Source organism: Perissodus microlepis, chromosome 23 (assembly GCF_051167445.1).
Source record: "Perissodus microlepis isolate ML-2025 ecotype Zambia chromosome 23, ASM5116744v1, whole genome shotgun sequence".
Taxonomy (NCBI): Eukaryota; Metazoa; Chordata; class Actinopteri; order Cichliformes; family Cichlidae; genus Perissodus; species Perissodus microlepis.
Genome location: NC_140482.1, coordinates 25798959 through 25817400, shown reverse-complemented (window position 1 = coordinate 25817400; position 18442 = coordinate 25798959). Strand labels below are relative to the sequence as shown.

Sequence of the window (18442 nt, the reverse complement as noted above, 5' to 3'; positions counted from 1 at the left end):
CGTACACCCATTGGTTGGTTTGCATATTCTGATGAAATATGTGAAGTGGGAACAAGTGGCGGTAGGTCATCCCTTCAGTCCAACATCACTTTGTCAGGTACACCCCAATGTAGTGATGTTTCTCTTTCTATCAACATCCCCACTCAGCTGGAAAACCTCAGGCTTCAACCAGATGCTTGTTCATGAGGGAATCACCAGGTTTCAACACTCTACATATCTTCCAGTGTAACCTGACACTCAGTGATATACAACAAAATGTAAGAACTGTTTTTATTCTTCTGAAGACTTATTACTCGATGGTCTTATACAGTTGCAGCTTGAACTGAGTATTTTATGTAATCCGGTAAAAAGGCAGCAAGACATGCACAGGATTACACATTCATTTAAGGACCACAAAAAAAAAGAAAAACGTATTTCTTCCACTCAGCTGACCAGTCCAGCTGATTTAGAGATGCTGGCAACCAGCACTCAGATTCTGACATCCAACCCAGAAGAGCTGACGGCCGAAAATGTTACAGCAGCGGCTGAGATCGCCAACACACTGCTGCTGTCTGCAAACGCCACAGAGGTACAAACATTCAACAAAACTTAAGAAAAAAAAGAAACAAAGATTTAAATCAGTGTTAACAAGGGTTTGGTCATCATTTAAGAGATCATTTAATGAATGCAAACATTAATACATTAATTATTCACTCTTTATTTTATACCCTTCTGTAGCATCAGTAGTTACTGACTGTAGCATCCTGGTTCATGTTTGTGTTGCAGAGTGTCAGAGTGGCAGCAGTAGCAACGGTCAGTCAGCTGCTGAACACCACTGTACCAGATGACACAGAGGAAAACAACACAACTCTGGGGTGAAGTACTAAGAATAAAATATTAATCTATTAACTCATATGACGTCTTCAATTGTGTTTAGCTTAAATTAAATTAAATTAAATTAAATTTTCCTGGTTCAAAGCAACTATACTCACTAGGTACTTCATTAAATACACATTGATTGTTGCAGGTTGGACTGATGCTCTTTTAACTTCAGAACTGCATAGATTCAACAATGTGCTGGAAATGTTCCTCAAATTTTGGTCCATATTGTCATGATAGCATTGCACAATTGCTAGAGATTTTTTGGTTGCACACCCATAAACCCTTTTTCAGGCTGTTTTCTGTAAACTCGACATTTAAAGAGAACACCTGTTTTAAGTAAATATCCCAGCAGATCATCAGTTTCCAAAATACTCAGACCAGCCCATTTGACACCAAAAAACTACATTCAAAGTCCCAACCTGTCCCCATTCTAATGATCAGTTTGAAATTCAAGATGGTCATCTTGACTATGTCTATATGCATGCATGTACTGAGTCACTGCCATGTGCTAATTAGATACTTTCATTAATGAGCAATTTTGTAAATGTATCTAACAGACCAGTAAGTGTAAGACAGCCTGTTTTGTGGTTGCTTTTTGTTTGTTATGTCCAGGCTGACGGTGACTCTGGACCAGCTCTCAGTGAACCTCAGCCTCAGTCTCAATGCATCTCAATCTCAGGTGGTTCAGCCAAACCTGGTGGTCCAGTCGGCACAGATTTCTGCTGCACACACTCAGGGAGTCCAGTTCACTTCTCTTAGAGGTCAGTGAGAAACGGTGTTAAAGAAAAGTAATCCTCCAATTTTTTTATTTTTTTCCCCCATTTTACTGCTTTTCATCCCTTACATACAGTTTGGGTCAAATTTGACTAAATTTGACAATAATAAAAATACGCTAATAAAACTTTTAACATTCAAGGCGTATCTGTTCAGATAGATATTAGATCCACCGGTGTGCGTCAAGTCAAGAAATATTGTGGTTTTAGGGAATCTTTAAACTGTAAAACTGTGTTGAAGTGGGGACAGTTAACAGAACTGTTTGTGTTCCCCCCACAGTTGTCCAGGTTCTTGCATGGACAGGCACCCGCAGGTCTCCTCTCAGAATATCATGATGTAGTGGAACAATTTCAATATTTGTAGCTTTAAGATTAAAGATCCAGTGGTAAGGTTCTGCATTTTTTATTATGTGATCACAAACAGCTCACTTCTTTTGCTGCTACAGGGACGTCTGGCAGTTTTGTAGCTGAGAGAATTCAGCTGAACACAAACGCAACACAGGTTGTGGTGGAAAACGGTTTCGTAGCTGATGCCCTCATTTATGTAAGATTCCCTCAAGGTGAGTTTTCTAGACTTACACAGTCTTACAACAGAACTTGTTAAGATGCTTAAGGTGTCACTAAGAGGTATTTAAGAGAGCTGTTTTAGTTTGTTATTAATGAAAATGGAGCACTTCTATTTCAGACATTGTCAGTTCTTGTTACACCCACACAAAAGTTTACCAACTGCAGTGGATTTCTTTCTCTTATGTCAGGCAAAGGTGTCAGAAGTCGTCAGACAGACTCAAACGTCTCTCTGGGTTTCGTTCTCTATCAGAACGATCGTTTCTTCCGTTCAAAACTCTACATGAGGCGACGGGCCACCATCAGGGTCCTGTCAGCCAGCGTCAGTGGGCAGGAACCCAACATGGTGCCACAACATGTGGAGATGATGTTCAGGCCAAGAGTAAGAAATCCAGCATTTCAAATTAAAGTCAATTTTAATATTTGTTGACCTCTTTTAAGTCAGTTTTATCTTCAAGATTTCAGATAATGGTGACCACTGGACAGCTTTTCCTTCAATAACTTGTGATCTCACCTGACAATGTATATATAATTATGTTTGACCTCTATCTGCAGGTTTAGGGCACACAGATAGTGAGCAGTGTTTATGGTGTTTTTTACGAGACAGATAAATTAATAAACTTGCAGTAGCTGTAGCAGCTGTGATAATGGTGTAAAAATAGAACAATACCAATATACACATCACAGAGTAAAATATTCATACCTAACTTATAACCAGTTGTGTTTTTATTGTTAAAATGGTTCTGTGTTATTTTCAAAGAACTGCATATGTGCTATAAACTCTAAAAATATGAAACATAGCATCTGCTTTTGAAAGCAATATTTTATGTTTACATGTAAATCAGAGTTGTGGTTTTCTGAGTAAGGCTGTGTATTTCTGTTTCAGAACATCAGTGGGACGTCTCTGTACGACTTCTCTTGTGTTTTCTGGAACTACAGTCAGAAGGACTGGAGCACCAGTGGCTGCTCTAAAGGAAACACTTCAGATGGACTCATGAGATGTTTCTGTAACCACACCACCAACTTTGCTGCTCTCTGGGTGAGGGTCACAACTTTTCAGGGCAATAGATGAGGTTACAGTGTTGGGTTGCAAATTTTGAAGCCTATATGATAACCTTCAGATCCAATTAAAACCAAAACACTCAGAAAGATCCTCTGGAAAAGACTAGAATTCTTGGAACAGAGTTTATTAAACAGTGTCATATGAAGAGCAGAACAGTACATTTACAGCAAAAAAACACATGGAAAGCAACCAAAGCAAACCCTGGGGTGTAGGGTCTTAAAGCACAAACAGCAACAACACACAAAATGACAAAAAGGAAAAAAGCAGCAGTCTGGGGCATATCGACCCTCCTCTTACAAAGGATCAGTAATCGCTCCTTCTGTTGTTGGGTAAATTTCCACCCAACAGCAGGAGGAGGAGCAGGAATTTCCGATCAAATCTACAAATGTCAATATTATCTCAATTATCGATACTTTTCTCCAATCCATTGTTAATCATACTTGCACCTTGTTACATACCTTTCTGACCCTACCCCATAACTTTTTAAGCACCAGTCTTACATCCATCATTTTGAAATGCGTCCCTTCATCGGTTTTATGGCCAAAGTGATTCCAAAAGTTTGCAAAACGGCAGCCAACAGTTAATCAATTTGACAATTTTGTCAGGTGCACTTGTCAGAAGTAAACTGGTATCTATGCTAAGAAAGGGTTTTTCTCACCTTCTGGCGGCTGATGCGAGAAACAGAATCCCAGGTGCATGCCCACCGGGGCCAGGTTTGTTTACCGTATAGGTAATGAAAGGGCTGGACACAACGTGGGGCAAAAAAGACGAGCACGGAGAAAAAGGGTCCCAGGTGCATGCTTTAGCAGTGCCAAGTTTAATTAACCCTATGTTTGGACTAGTCACCATTGGCCTTAACACAATCAAAGGTTACTTACTGATCCTAATTACTACATTTTCAAACAGTATTGAACAACATGTGTTCATACAACAAGTGGCACAAACTTCATTAATATAAGTAGAGATAATATTTGACTTAAATATGTGGGTCTTGTGATCTCGAACATGTAGGTTAGATGCACAGTGATTCCATTATATAAAATACTCCAGTATAGGTATATATATATATATATATATATATATATAGTGTATATGAGTATATATGATTACATATGATTACATAGTATATATGTGAGTATATGTCCAGTGTATACAGATATATATGTCATATATATCATACAAAAAATCCTCAACAACAGCTTGTTAAACCTTGGTCATGACATAGCTCAAAATGTAAATCTAACTCATCGCAGATATTTTATGAGTTTAAATCTGAATCTTATTTTTCAGTCATACAGAGAGAACTACGAGTATGCAGAAGCTCTGGGTGTGATCTCCATTGTGGGACTTTCTTTTTCTATTCTAGGTTTGGTTGTGACGATCATTTATCACATTAAAGAAAAGTAAGTTTGGGTTACTTCACAGATAAGAAATTATGTTTAATTATGCTGCATTAAAATTCTCTCATCACATTTACCAAACACTTCTAGTTGTTATTTAACAAACTGAAACTTTCTTGGATGCAACAAATAGTTATTTTCATTTTACATTAATGCTTTGATTATTTTATTTGACCTATAAAGTCTAAAAGTAGTAAAATTGCTGTCTGTTTTTATATATATATTTTTGTGGTGTTTTTCTTTAAGAAATACCAAAACTTAAAAGATATTAAAACTTCTTTGTTATTTTTCTCTCTGTAGCTTCTTCAGCAAGTGTCATGGGCAGCCAAGTAACTTGAATTCAAAGCTGGCTCTGCTGTGCATCTACCTCAGCCTGCTGGCCTTCATCATCACCTTCCTCTCTGGAGTCCAAAACTCCAGCAGACAGAACGACACTAAGGTGCAGAGTGATGATCGGACCAACAACATCTTGAACTCTGATGAACACATAGAACCGGACCGCGGCTCGTGTACGGCTGTAGCAGCTCTGCTGCACTTCCTCCTGATGGCCACCTTCATGTGGAACAGTGTATACAGCACTCAAATGGTGCTGCTGGTCCGGTCAATGCGCCGCAGTCTGCCAACACACTGGACTCCACTGAGTGTGACTCTGGGATGGGGTAGGACATTCAGAAAGAAAACAAAAATGCCAAATTTGAAAAATTTTAGAAGAACTTTAAAGTAGTATAATTAGAAGGAAAAAAGTCATAACATTAAGGAATGCAGATACACAGCACTGTGCTAAAATCTTGAGCTTCTTATCATTTATTTTAGTTTAAAACAAAATTTAAAAAAAACTGAACATTTTCCAGTGATACACAGATACATCCGCAAACCCCCGGCACATCATTTTCAGATCACCGCGGTCTTACGCTACTCAGGTTAAATTTCATTTTACTTCAACTGCTGTTTTGATTTGTTGTGTCCTGTTAGGAATGCCAGTGTGTTTCATGGTCATCACACTGGGGGTGAGCTACAGGGTGGACAATCCGCTGGGATACAGACAAGAGGAATTGTGGGTAATCTGTGAAATTCTCCACCCTACAATGACCTAAATTCCCAGTTTGGATTATAGAATAGTTTATTTATTGTGAAATTTATGGAAGACCACAAAAGCCACGCGCATCAAAATAAAGAATTCTGTGCTTAAATAATAAATTGTAGAATAAATTCTGCATTTGCAAATTTATTTTTGAATTCCACATTAGAAAACTGATTTTTAAAATGTTTTTTTAAAAAAAATTCATTTCAAAAACCTTTTCCGAATTCCAATTTAAAAAACTTATTTTCAAAATGCTTTTTAAATTCCACTTCTCATTTCAAAATCCATTTCCCTTTCCTGTTCGCTCACGGATTAGCTCAGGGATTTACATTTGCATTAGCAACTGGATTAGCAACTTCATTTTAAAAATCTTGCTGCAATACAAATTAGCCACACCGTGAGATGTAAGGAGCTCTCTGATTGGTTGGACAGACACAGGCTGCCAGCCTGGATTTTTCTTGCTCATAGCTTTGCCCTGCTAAGAGGCATGTGTGCTTGTACAAAGGCCGTTCAGCCTCGGGATTTACACTCGGCTCGACACGGATATGTGAAGAATGAAGGGACCCTGCAGCGAAACGGAGAGCTGAACCTCTGACTGTGTGCCTCTTTACTCAGTCTGACCACCTGTTGAAGGTAACGTGCTAACATGGCTAATACTAGCATCACCGCACGTATCCCTGTTATTTTAAGGTCATCTTAGCTTATGAATCTTTTACGTCGCAGCTGTACAAGCTAGCTACGTTTTTTGTACGCTGCTGTGGTCTTCACAAATAAAGCTTGAAGCAGCTCAGACTATTAGCACTGAGCCCTATTACATTTATACAGTGTTAGAGCATTAGAGCTGCGACCTACAGCCTTTAAACTAGCGATTAAAATGCTGACAGTAAACTCATCAGTCCAGATGTTACCAGATTACTTTATGATACTTAGAGTTAAAACAACTAAGACAGGCTGATTAAAATAACAGCTGTCAGTTCTCTCATTCCTTATATCAAAACTGGAGATCACACTACTGATTTCAGTTCATTTAATATGTGAGTGCACAGATTCATTCTCAACTGGACATAAATGATGATCAAAGGTTGTATATATGATGAATTCATCAAATCCCAGCCTCTAACACAGTGTGCTGAATCTTAGCATTGAATGTCCAGTATATTCTAATCAGCACACTTTAAGCATTCACTGCAACTACAGTATCTACACCTCTGTGGCAAATGTGTGGTAAAGACACAGATCACGAAATGTAATTATTAATAAAATATACATAATGAAAAACAAAAGATGAAATTGATTGAGTACAGGGATGGCCATTTATATGGCTACACCGTAATAAAATGGGAATGTTTGGTGATATTAAAGTCCTGTTTGTGGCACATTAGTATATGTGAAGGGGCAAACTAATCAAGATGGGTGGTGACCATGGTGGCCATTTAGAAGTCGGCCATCTTGGATACAACTTTTGTTTTTTCAATAGGAAGAGGGCCATGTGACACATCAGCCTTATTGGTAATGTCACAAGAAAAACAATGGTGTGCTTGGTTTCAATGTAACTTTATTCTTTCATGGGTTATTTACAAGTTTCTCTTTGTTCACAGCCATTGACATGTGGAAGAGGTTAACACGTGAGGAGCGGATCGAAATTGTGTTGATATCTGGTGAACGCAGTAACCGGGTCATTGCAGCAGATTTCAATGCAAGACACCCTACGAGACCACCCATCTCCCATGCTACAGTCAGCAAACTGCTTGCTAAGTTTTGTGAAACTGGTTCAGTGTTGGATTTGCCAAAATGCCAAAAGAAAACTGTCACTAATGAAGAAACATCAGTGGCTGTCCTAGCTTCATTCAGCAAGAGCCCACAGCGTAGCACTTGCCGCATGTCACTGGAGAGTGGCATTAGTCGGATATTAGCTACTCACAAATGGCACCCTTACAAACTCCAGCTACTGCAGCATCTCAACGAGGATGACCCAGATCGGTGCACAGAATTTTCAGAATGGGCAAAACAAAAATTGGAACAGGACCCTCAGTTGACGCAGAAGATTTTGTTCAGTGATGAGGCAAACTTTTATGTAATACTTGCTCTTGACGAAGGCTGTCGCACTTTTCTCCTCTCCTCCTCCTCCTCTCCCTTAGCTTCCCTGCTTAGCCTCTTGTGTCCTTGTCTAGTCTCGTGTTTTTTGTATTACTTTTCCCTGGAACACTCTCTCACAGTCTGTTCTCTAAAACCTAAAAGAGGAATTATGGATTTGATCAACTGGTCCCTGAATGCAATTGACACCCTTTTCTCAATGAGAAGTTTGGGCTCGGGTGAGCCTGAGTGCTGAAGATATCTACCTATTCGGAAGCATGATAACAGGGTTCTTGCTGATTGGAGCTGGCTTGGCCCTGACTTATCGAAGAATCAAGAAAGTGGACCCGGCTGTTCAAACCCCCACAAGGCTGTCCGCTGGGATTGAAACGCTGGAACGAGGTGTGAGTTTCTCAAAATGGGCTCATTGAGTGCAGCACGGATAAGATCTTGGAGAAGCTTACGGCTGCCGTGAATACTCAGAATAAGACCTCTGAACGCAAATTGGATCACATCTTGGAGAAGCTCACTGCGGTCGTGAGTTCTCAGAATCGGCTCTTTGAACACAAGAATGACAACATCACGGAGCCTAAGTTTGATAACATCATGGAGAAGCTCACGGCTCTCCAACGGGAGCTTGAAAGACCAGTGTCGGACTGTCAGAACAGCTTTGAAATTCTCATGAGTTGTTCGCACTAAAGTAAAAACCACCATTACTTCATGTGGGTACCCCTTCGGCGCCAGCTGCCGTCTCAAGGCTGGAGCTGAACAAAAACACCCTGATAACGACTGTGTTTAGACTGTTCTTCCCATTCTATGCAAGGCTACCTGGGTTGGCTGGAAGACTGGCAGGGCGAAGGACACTGTCTCAGCTCTAGACACATACACACACACGCACACAGACATATATACACATGCAGATGTACACTCACCTTCAGGATCAATAAAGTTTTATTGAACTGAATTGATTTGAAAATTGAAGTTAACAAACAAAACCACCGCTATTGGTCTGACATTAACCCACATTGGATGGATCCCTCCAAGACTGTTGGAACAACAAAAGTGATGGTTTGGTGTGGTATATGGGGTACAACGATAGTGGGTCCATTCTTCAACAATGGAAACCTCAAGGCCACTGGATATTTGAAATTGCTGCATGATGATGTGTTTCCCTCTTTATGCACTGAAGCTGGCACGTTCCCTGAGTTTTTCCAGCAAGATGGTGCACCACCGCATTATGGGTGCCAGGTCCGAGCATTCCTGGATGAACAGTTTCCTGGAAAGTGGATTGGTCGTCGTGGGCCAGTTGAATGGCCCCCAAGGTCTCCCGATCTGACCCCTTAGACTTTTATCTTTGGGGTCATCTGAAGGCAATTGTCTATGGTGTGAAGATACGAGATGTGCAGCACCTGAAACTACGGATACTGGATGCCTGTGCTGGCTTTTCTCCTGCGGTGTTGCTATCAGTGTGTGAAGAGTGGGAGAAGAGGGTTGCATTGACATTCAAACACAATGGGCAGCACATTGAACACATTTTATAAGTGGTCAGAAACTTGTAAATAACTCATGAAAGAATAAAGTTACGTTGAAACCAAGCACACCATTGTTTATCTTGTGACATTACCAATAAGTTTGATGTGTCACATGGCCCTCTTCCTATTGAAAAAACAAAAGTTGTATCCAAGATGGCCTACTTCTAAATGGCCACCATGGTCACCACCCATCTTGAGGAGTTTGCCCCCTCACATATAGTAATGTGCCACAAACAGGACTTTAATATCACCAACCATTCCCATTTTATTACGGTGGCCCACCCTGTACTTTTCTCTGTATGCTCTGTGCTTATAAAGGCCTTGAATTCTGTGATATACACTGTAAATGATGTGAAAATTATTTTCACAGAGGTCTTAAAGTAGTTAAATCACTGCTGATAGCCTGGTTGTTTATATTATCAATGTTTTTGTGTCTGTAGGTCTGTTTGATAACAATTTGGACTCCTCTGGGAGATGAGGATACACCCACATCTGTTCCATACCGCAGTCATGGATGGTGTTATGGCTCTGAGTCAGCTTTGGGGCATCAGACACACACACGGGGAAACCAGCACCTGGACTTCATGAAGGAAAAACTGCCTCAGTGATGACTGACTGACTCTTTCTCCTTTAACACACAATTAAAATCACTCCAAAAGAGTGTAAACCTACTGAGGAAGTCTGTAACATTTTATACATTTGTACTTTTACTTGTTTTATGAGTTATATTTAAGAAGAGTAAAGTTATTCACATAAAGTTTTTATTCTTTTGTAATATGTACCACAGTCATACTGAAGTTAGAAAAAAATATGTCTACATATCATATAAATATATATATGTGTGTGTGTGTGTGTGTGTGTGATCTACAGTATCAAAAGCGGAGCTGAGATCCAACAGAACCAGAACTCTGTACTCTCCATCAAGATATCACTAGATACTCTAAGTAAAGCCGTTTCAGTGGAATGTAATTTACGAAAACCAGCATTTTTATCCAGGAAATAGTCAAGTTGTTCTACTACTATTTTTTCTAAAATCTTTGATACAAAGGGCAATTTGGATATTGGCCTATAACTGTTAGGAAGAGATGGATCCAGGTGGGGTTTCTTTAATATTGGTTCAACAACAGCTTGTTTAAAGAATCTGGGAACTGAGCCAGTATAGAGAGAAATATTTATTACTTCCACAATACAGGGGCTAATGGAATTAAACACGCTAATGAAAAGTGAGGCAGGTAGGACATCAAGGGGCTTGAAGTCTGTTTCATATGACAAAATAGGACTCTGATGTCCTGTAATGTAACATGAGTAAAAGAGGACCAAGTATCAGAGCAAATTGTAAGTTTAATACTGAGAAGATGAAGGAGAGCTATTTGACCTGATGGCAGTGACGTTATTTGTGAAATTGATTAATTGTCTTAATTGTATTAAATTGGAATTCGAAAATGGATTTTGAAATGAAGTTTCTAAAAAGCATTTTAAAAATCTGTTTTTTAATGTGGAGTTCAAAAATGAATTTACAAATGCAGAATTTATTCTACAGTTCATTAAGCACAGAATTCTTTATTTTGATGCGGGTGGCTCTTGTGGTCCTCCATAGAAATTACATCCACTGCCTAAAAAAAATGTCATCTTCAGTAAATAAAGTATTTATAAAATTTTGATCAACACGTAGACAAAAGTGTTTTTTTATGTTCTTTTCCTCTCGCTGTAGTTGTTGGCTGGCAGCGTTGGATAAGAACAAACAGTTCAACTTTGGAAAACCGATGTTTTGGGCTTTCCTTCTTCCTATCGGCCTGATCCTGATTTACAACATCGTCCTGTTGGTTATTACCTCCATGACTACATGCAAAGTTGAACCCAGACTGACCAGGTAACATCTAAAGCTGCTGTTGTTTCAAAAAGTATTTCAAAAATAAATTACCCAAATTTAAGTGGATGTTAAAAGGTGCAATTCTCAGATATAAATATATTAAGAAAACCAACATTTAAAAATGAGAAATGAAAAAGAAAAACTTTGAACACAATTTAACTGTGAGCAAAACAAAATGGCTTTATTTATTTTTGTTAATAATAACAGTAATAACTAATAACACAGTAATGCTCCATCTTTGTCTTCAGGAGAGGTGTATCAATGCATACACTCCATTTTCACAGATATGATGTAAAGATTATGCAGAATCATTTCTGACTAGCTTCCATGTGGATTTTAACTCTGTTTTTACTGTAGCAACAAGAAGTCATCTTTAAGCAGGAAGTTCCTCATCAGTTTATCTCTGGCGGTGTTACTCGGTCTGTCCTGGACTCTGGGATATTTCGTGCTGCTCAGTTCAGAAAAAACACACCTGATCTTCAGCATTTTGTTCTACATCTGTACAACCACACAGGTACGACTCCTTCCACTTCATTCTAGAACTGAGATTAAAGGTGTCATGAGCTTCTCAGACTTCAGGTAAACACATAAAATGCAAAAAAACAAAAACAAACGGGAGGTGATTGTTGAAAGTTTTATATTTAATTCATGGTATATCAAAGGGAACAAGGAAAACTGAAACATTTTAACTGAAGCAGTAGTAGTAATGAAAGTACGAAAATGCTGGTAACTCTTGCAAATATTAGGATATTAGTGACAAAGCCAAGAAAAACAAAGGCTCATCTCAGTAACCACAGCATTGAAAGAGGATGCTACACCCGAGTTTCAGTCTACCAGCAAAAGAAAATTGTACTGAGGTCACTTTTGCTGTTGACAACTGACTGCAAGTAGCTCTGGTATCCAATTGCATCACCATTTTCAAAAGATAGCCTGGTGGGAGGCAACCTGTCTTCAAAAAATCATGGCCTGACTTAAACTTCTGTTCTGCAGCAAGTACGTCACTATTTGTGGAGGAATTTCTATCATGGTACTGGGTCTGTGACCCAGTGTTTTGTGTTTGTTTAAGTTATATTCCTTGATTATTTGTTATTCATGACTTTGGTTTTCTTGGTGGTTTGCTGTTCATATTATATTTGTAGTTCTAGGTCCTAGTTTTGGTCACTGTGTCTTCCCTGTGTTCCATGTTGCATATACAGTCAGTCATGTTTCAGTGTCAAGTCCTTGGCTGTATCCCAATTCAGGATCTGCAGTCTTCGTGGGCTGGGTCCTCCAAATACCGAGAAGGCCCGAAGTGCCAGTCTTGTGAAATGGGACCGTCTAGCCTCCGTCACGCTGCTCAGGTTGCCTAGCAACCATGATACTAACCGCTGGAAACGTTTCATACAGCATTGTTTGACAGAAATGAAGGAGACATTTCTTTTGTTCATCTGTTTGTTTTTACATGAGCTTTGTTTGATTTAATAAGTATCTGAGGCTGAGACCACAGGACTGTAAAACATGATTGTTGGGCTTCATTTCTGTACTGAACAGTCATTTAAAGATTAGCTAGTAAATAACAATTAGCTAATGTTGTTCATGAGACTAAAGTCATCTCACTTTGGTAATGTAAATATAATATGGCCAATATTAAATTTACTATTATATTAATTATTATTAGGTATTACAGCAGTGAACCTGAACTCTGTATCAAATACTGGGCTTCAGTAAAGATTCAAGTTGCAGTTATTTATATTTCCTAAAACCTTATATTTTCACTCAAAGACAAGTATCTTTTACAGTGTATATATAGATGTATTATATATAGGACACAAATGTTCTTTTAATATGTTGGCTGATAGGTTTGTAGCATAAACCTATTCGCTGGAACGTTCAAGACAATTCTACTACACAGCAAAGCAAGACACAAGCAGGCAAAGTTCTTTATGTTTCTCATATACGAGAAAGACCAACTGGACAAACACCGTTCCTTCGCCTGACCCCAGTTGCTCTTGTCTGCTCCCTCGTAACACTGCTCTTTTATTGAGGTTACATGAATATACATAGGCTCATTTACATAGGTACACATGTGAACAAAGAGTACTGTCTGTGTGTGTGTGTGTGTGTGTGTGTGTGTGTGTGTGTGTATGTGGGGTCAGAATGTGACCCCATAAACAACTTCCCTAATCCTGCTGGTCTGGAAGTCCAGCAGTTCATCTAAACAAAAGGCACTTATACTAAAACAGATATAGATGTGTTTGCTATACCATATATCAGTAAGAGAAGATACGAGATCTCTCATGACCCTAGGGTGTGAGTGTGTATGCCAGAACACTCTGGAATGCACACAAAGTCTTTGCAGACTAAGGATCACACATCCTATCACTACACAATCGAATATACACCTCTAAGCATATATGGTTAAATATTTCTAAGCATAAATGACAATCAACAATATAAACCTGACATTGGCATTAGTAAATCTGTCTGAATCCTTACATATATGTGTAAAAAGAAAATGTACGCGCTGTGATAACTGTTGCTGATGAAATGAAGAGTAGACTGATATATGAAATATTCCTTTATTGGGTGAGAAAATCATACCATGTCATAACTGCTTTAAGTCATACAGAATAGATATCAGGGCCTTAAACAGGCTGACTTCTGCTAAATGGGTCAAACTGGGCAGAAAGTACACAAACACATAACATCCTTATAGAATATGATGTCACACTATAGATCAACTTACCTCAAAATATATAAAGCATATAAACAATTACAGCAATATGATACAACAAACACAGCAGTACTACTAATCCAAAATACTCAAAGCTTCATAGAACTGAAACAAACATTTATTTTTAGGTCCATTCTGCTGCTGATACATACTTTAGGTTTCTGAATATTAAACTTGTTACTGCCTTTCATAGTGTTTAACTTGAAGACCCTGAGTACTTTCCCCCACACTGAAAACATTTGAATGATAAAATTATTTTATCATTACCTAATAAGACTGATTCAGGACAGACAATTAGTTATTTTAAACTTTTCTAGCAGTCCTTCACAAACAGGGAACAGTCTGTCTATTCTCTCCATCTGTCAGCTGGTGCTGGCTCTTCCTCACACACTGCTGAGTTTGTCCTGGTGGATCATCAGGGGTGCAATGCTGGACACTTGCAGTTTTCACACATGGAATTCAAATGTGTGATAAGCTGCAGGATTCAAACACAACACACAAGAATTTACAAAGTAATAAGAAAAATCTTGCAAAATAATTTCAGGTAGTTTACTAATAACTATAAAGAATAATTTGTTACTTATAATTAGCATCAAACATGACATTACTTAGAAAAATAAAGAGAGTAACCATCATCTTCCCTTTCTGTTTTTTAGGGTTTACAAATTTTCCTCCTCTTCACAGCTCGAACACGGGCCTTCAGAGCCTCCATGTCACGGTCCATGCAGTACATTTCCTCAATCAACATCCCTCTGAACAACACAAAGTACAATCTGTGGAAGAAGTGGAATACCTGGAATATGAGCCAATCGGAGACCTACAGGGATCTGAGTGACATCGAAATGACCACCAGCAAAACCCTGTAGGACCTGAGGAGGACTTACAAAAAAGCCTCTTGCAGTAAAAACTTGTCATGTTGACAAGGATTACATGCATACATCACAATGAAAATTCATATTTTTCAGTGTAAGCTAATAGCTGGGAATATTGATGAAGTCTCCTGGATGAGCTTCTGATTTTTTACGTGTATTTTTGACTGACTGAACTGCATTTCCCAGAATTTCCAACATGCTGTTCAGCCATCAGAGGAAGAAGCGGTTGGATTTCCTCACTGCTTTGACAGTCTCTCGCTCTCTACATGAAAGACGACAGAGATGACATAGATTATAAAGACTGCTCTTCTACACACTTTTTATCCAAAATTATGATCCTAAGTTGGCATTTTTCCTTCACAGCTATCTATAAGTTCACTGCATCTTGTATAAAAGACAATGTTTTGTTCATCACATCAATAGGCAACATAAATAAATATTTGTTGTCAGGTGGTAAAGTTCATATTTTATCCAATTCTTTACTTTCCACCTATAAATTAGAAATACAAAAATTGAAGGCTCTGAAAATGCGCTGAGGTTTGTTCATGCTTTTTGTACAATACTGATGCACTGTTATTTTTAGCGTTTGTTTTTGTGCTGTTATTTATGTCTAGCAGAAACTCTTGTTTCTGGATTCATTATGAATTCAAGGTGCTGTGCTGGTGTCCAAGCAGCTCTTCATACTGATCTGAAGTGATTAATGATAAATGGTAAATGGCCAGCATTTGTATAGCGCTTTTCTAGTCCCTAAGGACCCCAAAGCGCTTCACACTACATTCAGTCATTCACCCATTCACACACACATTCACACACTGGTGATGGCAAGCTACATTGTGATGGTACATAATGATGGTGAATGTGTCTTTTTAAAAACTGGTGACCCAGCTGGACAAAGCAGTGATCATTGCTGCCTCCAGGTGGTGACAGTTAGTTTGTTTTGACTTCAAAGTTCACAGCAGAGCCGAATGATAAACGTTTTATTTTATCAGAGAATAATGTTTATCATCATTTAAATTGTACTGGAAGCTTTTGAAATGTTGGAAATGTCACACTTATTAATTTTAAAATTGCACTTTTTTCTTTAATGAATTACAGTTATTTGTATTTTAAGCTTTGGCTTGTGTCAGAAAACATTTAGCTGTCCACTAATTTCAGATTTGCAGCCTAAAAAAGTATTATCAACACTTTGAAATGAGCCAATCTGCATTTCTACTCGAAGTTTTGAGCCTTTAATTTGTCATTTTAATTTTAAAAGATTTGGCTTCAGTGTTATTTTGTTATGTTGTCTACTAATCCAACAGCTTGTGGTTTAATATGAAATGTGAAGTTTTTGATATGGTTTTTGTATTGAACAACTTTGTGACAGAAAAATGACACTTAATTGGCAAACATAGTGGTCTTTAAAAACTGATTTCCACTTTAAATAAATTTTTGTGTTATTTTGTTTGCTGTCTTTTTTATTTTCTTTCTTATACTCTAATGTGGTCTTCATGATTCTCCTCCTTGAATCGCTACCTTATCGTGGTGGAGGGGTTTGTGTGTCCCAGGGATCCCAGGGGCTATGTTGTCTGGGGGCTTTTGCCCCCTGGTAGGGTCTCCCATGGCAAATTGGTCCTGGGTGAGGGACCAGACAAAGAGCGATTCAGAAGACCCTTATGAAAAGAACATCGAGGGAACAGTTTACCCTGCCCGGGATAGGGTTACCGGGGCCCCGCCCTGGAGCCAGACCCGGGGATGGTGCCCGAGGGCGAGTGTCTGGTGGCCGGGCCTTAGTCCATGGGGCCTGGCCGGGCACAGCCCGAAGAGGAGACATGGGCCCATCCTCCCGCAGACCCACCTCCCGCAGACCCACCACCCGCAGGAGGCGCCATAGGGGTCGGGTGCATTGTGTGCCGGGTGGCGGCCAGGAGCGGAGGCCCTGGTGGACTGACCCCCGGCTGCCAGGACTGGCAATAGGGACATGGAATGTCACCTCTCTGGTGGGGAAGGAACCTGAGTTAGTGCGTGAGGTTGAGAGGTACCGGCTAGATACAGTCGGGCTCACCTCTACGCATGGCTTGGGCTCTGGAACCAGTCTCCTGGAGAGGGGCTGGACTCTGTCTCAGTCTGGAGTTGCCCCTGGTGAGAGGCGGCGGGCTGGGGTGGGTATTCTAATATCCCCTCGGCTTTCTGCCGGTACGTTGGGGTTTTTCCCGGTGGATGAGAGGGTTTGTTCCCTGCGCCTTAGGGTCGGGGAACGGGTCCTGACTGTCATCTGCGCTTATGCGCCGAGTGGCAGTTCGGAGTACCCAGCCTTCTTAGAGTCCCTGGGGGGGGGGGTGCTGGAAGGTGCTCCACCTGGAGACTCTGTTGTCCTGCTGGGAGACTTCAATGCTCACGTGGGTAACGACAGCGAGACCTGGAGGGGCGTGATTGGGAGGAACGGCCTCCCTGATCTGAACCCGAGCGGTGCTTTGTTATTGGACTTCTGTGCTAATCACAGTTTGGCCATAACGAACACCTTGTTCGAACATAAGAGTGTCCATAAGTGCACGTGGCACCAGGACGCTCTAGGCCGTAGGTCGATGATCGATTTTGTAATCGTATCACCAGACCTGCGGCCATATGTTCTGGACACTCGGGTAAAGAGAGGGGCTGAGCTGTCAACTGATCACCACCTGGTGGTGAGTTGGATCAGGTGGCGGGGGAGGACGCTGGACAGACCTGGTGCACCTAAACGCGTAGGGAGGGTGTGCTGGGAATGTCTAGCAGAGGCCCCAGTCCGCGAGATCTTCAACGCACACCTCCGGCAGAGCTTCAACAGCATTCCGAGGGAGACTGGGGACATTGAGTCCGAATGGACCATGTTCAGCGTCTCCATTGCCGAAGCTGCTGCATTGAGCTGCGGCCGCAAGGTGGTTGGTGCCTGCCGTGGTGGTAATCCCCGAACCAAATGGTGGACACCAGAGGTGAAGGGAGCCACCAGGCTGAAGAAAGAGTCCTATCGGGCTTGGATAGCCTGTGGGACTCCGGAGGCAGCCGACAGGTATCGACAGGCCAAGCGGAATGCGGCTCGGGCAGTGGCTGAAGCAAAAACTCGGGTGTGGGAGGAGTTCGGAGAGGCCATGGAAAAAGACTTTCGGATTCGGACTGCCTCGAAGAGATTCTGGCAAACCGTCAGGCGTCTCAGGAGGGGAATGCGGTGCCCTACCTGCACTGTGTATAGTGCTGGCGGAGCGCTGCTGACGTCGACTGAGAAAATTGTCAGGCGGTGGAAGGAATACTTCGAGGACCTCCTTAATCCCACTGACACGTCTTCCGAGGAGGAAGCAGAGTCTGGGGATGAGGGGAATGACCCGCCAATTTCCGGGGGCGAGGTCACTGAGGCAGTTAAACAACTCCTTGGTGGCAGAGCCCCTGGTGTTGATGAGGTCCGCCCCGAGTTCCTGAAGGCTCTGGACGTTGTAGGGCTGTCCTGGTTGACACGCCTCTGCAATGTTGCGTGGAGATCAGGGGCAGTACCCGTGGACTGGCAGACCGGGGTGGTGGTCCCCATCTTTAAGAAGGGGGACCGGAGGGTGTGTTCCAACTACAGGGGGATCACACTCCTCAGCCTCCCTGGGAAAGTCTATGCCAGGGTGCTGGAAAGGAGAGTTCGTCC

At 40.9% G+C, this 18442-nt stretch overlaps 1 protein-coding gene across 1 annotated transcript; it reads left to right on the top strand.

The window, feature by feature from the left end:
* Nucleotides 1-14796, top strand: LOC146361608 (adhesion G-protein coupled receptor G7-like). Its single transcript, XM_084920503.1, has 14 exons — nucleotides 1-61; nucleotides 148-257; nucleotides 428-568; nucleotides 766-854; nucleotides 1474-1622; nucleotides 2081-2194; nucleotides 2390-2580; nucleotides 3085-3237; nucleotides 4552-4664; nucleotides 4962-5320; nucleotides 5634-5715; nucleotides 11059-11217; nucleotides 11575-11731; nucleotides 14587-14796. The coding sequence occupies exons 2-14, from the start codon at nucleotides 183-185 to the stop codon at nucleotides 14794-14796; spliced, it is 1992 nt and encodes a 663-aa protein (XP_084776629.1). The 5' UTR covers nucleotides 1-61; nucleotides 148-182.
* Nucleotides 14797-18442: the final 3646 nt, after the last annotated feature.

Excerpts from the sequence above, each read along its gene's own strand:
- LOC146361608 (XM_084920503.1), top strand. The coding sequence starts at position 183 with ATGAGGGAATCACCAGGTTTCAACACTCTACATATCTTCCAGTGTAAC. Across the intron at positions 1,623-2,080 it reads CCAGTTCACTTCTCTTAGAG|GGACGTCTGGCAGTTTTGTA; the intron begins GTCAGTGAGAAA and ends TTGCTGCTACAG. Across the intron at positions 3,238-4,551 it reads CCAACTTTGCTGCTCTCTGG|TCATACAGAGAGAACTACGA; the intron begins GTGAGGGTCACA and ends CTTATTTTTCAG.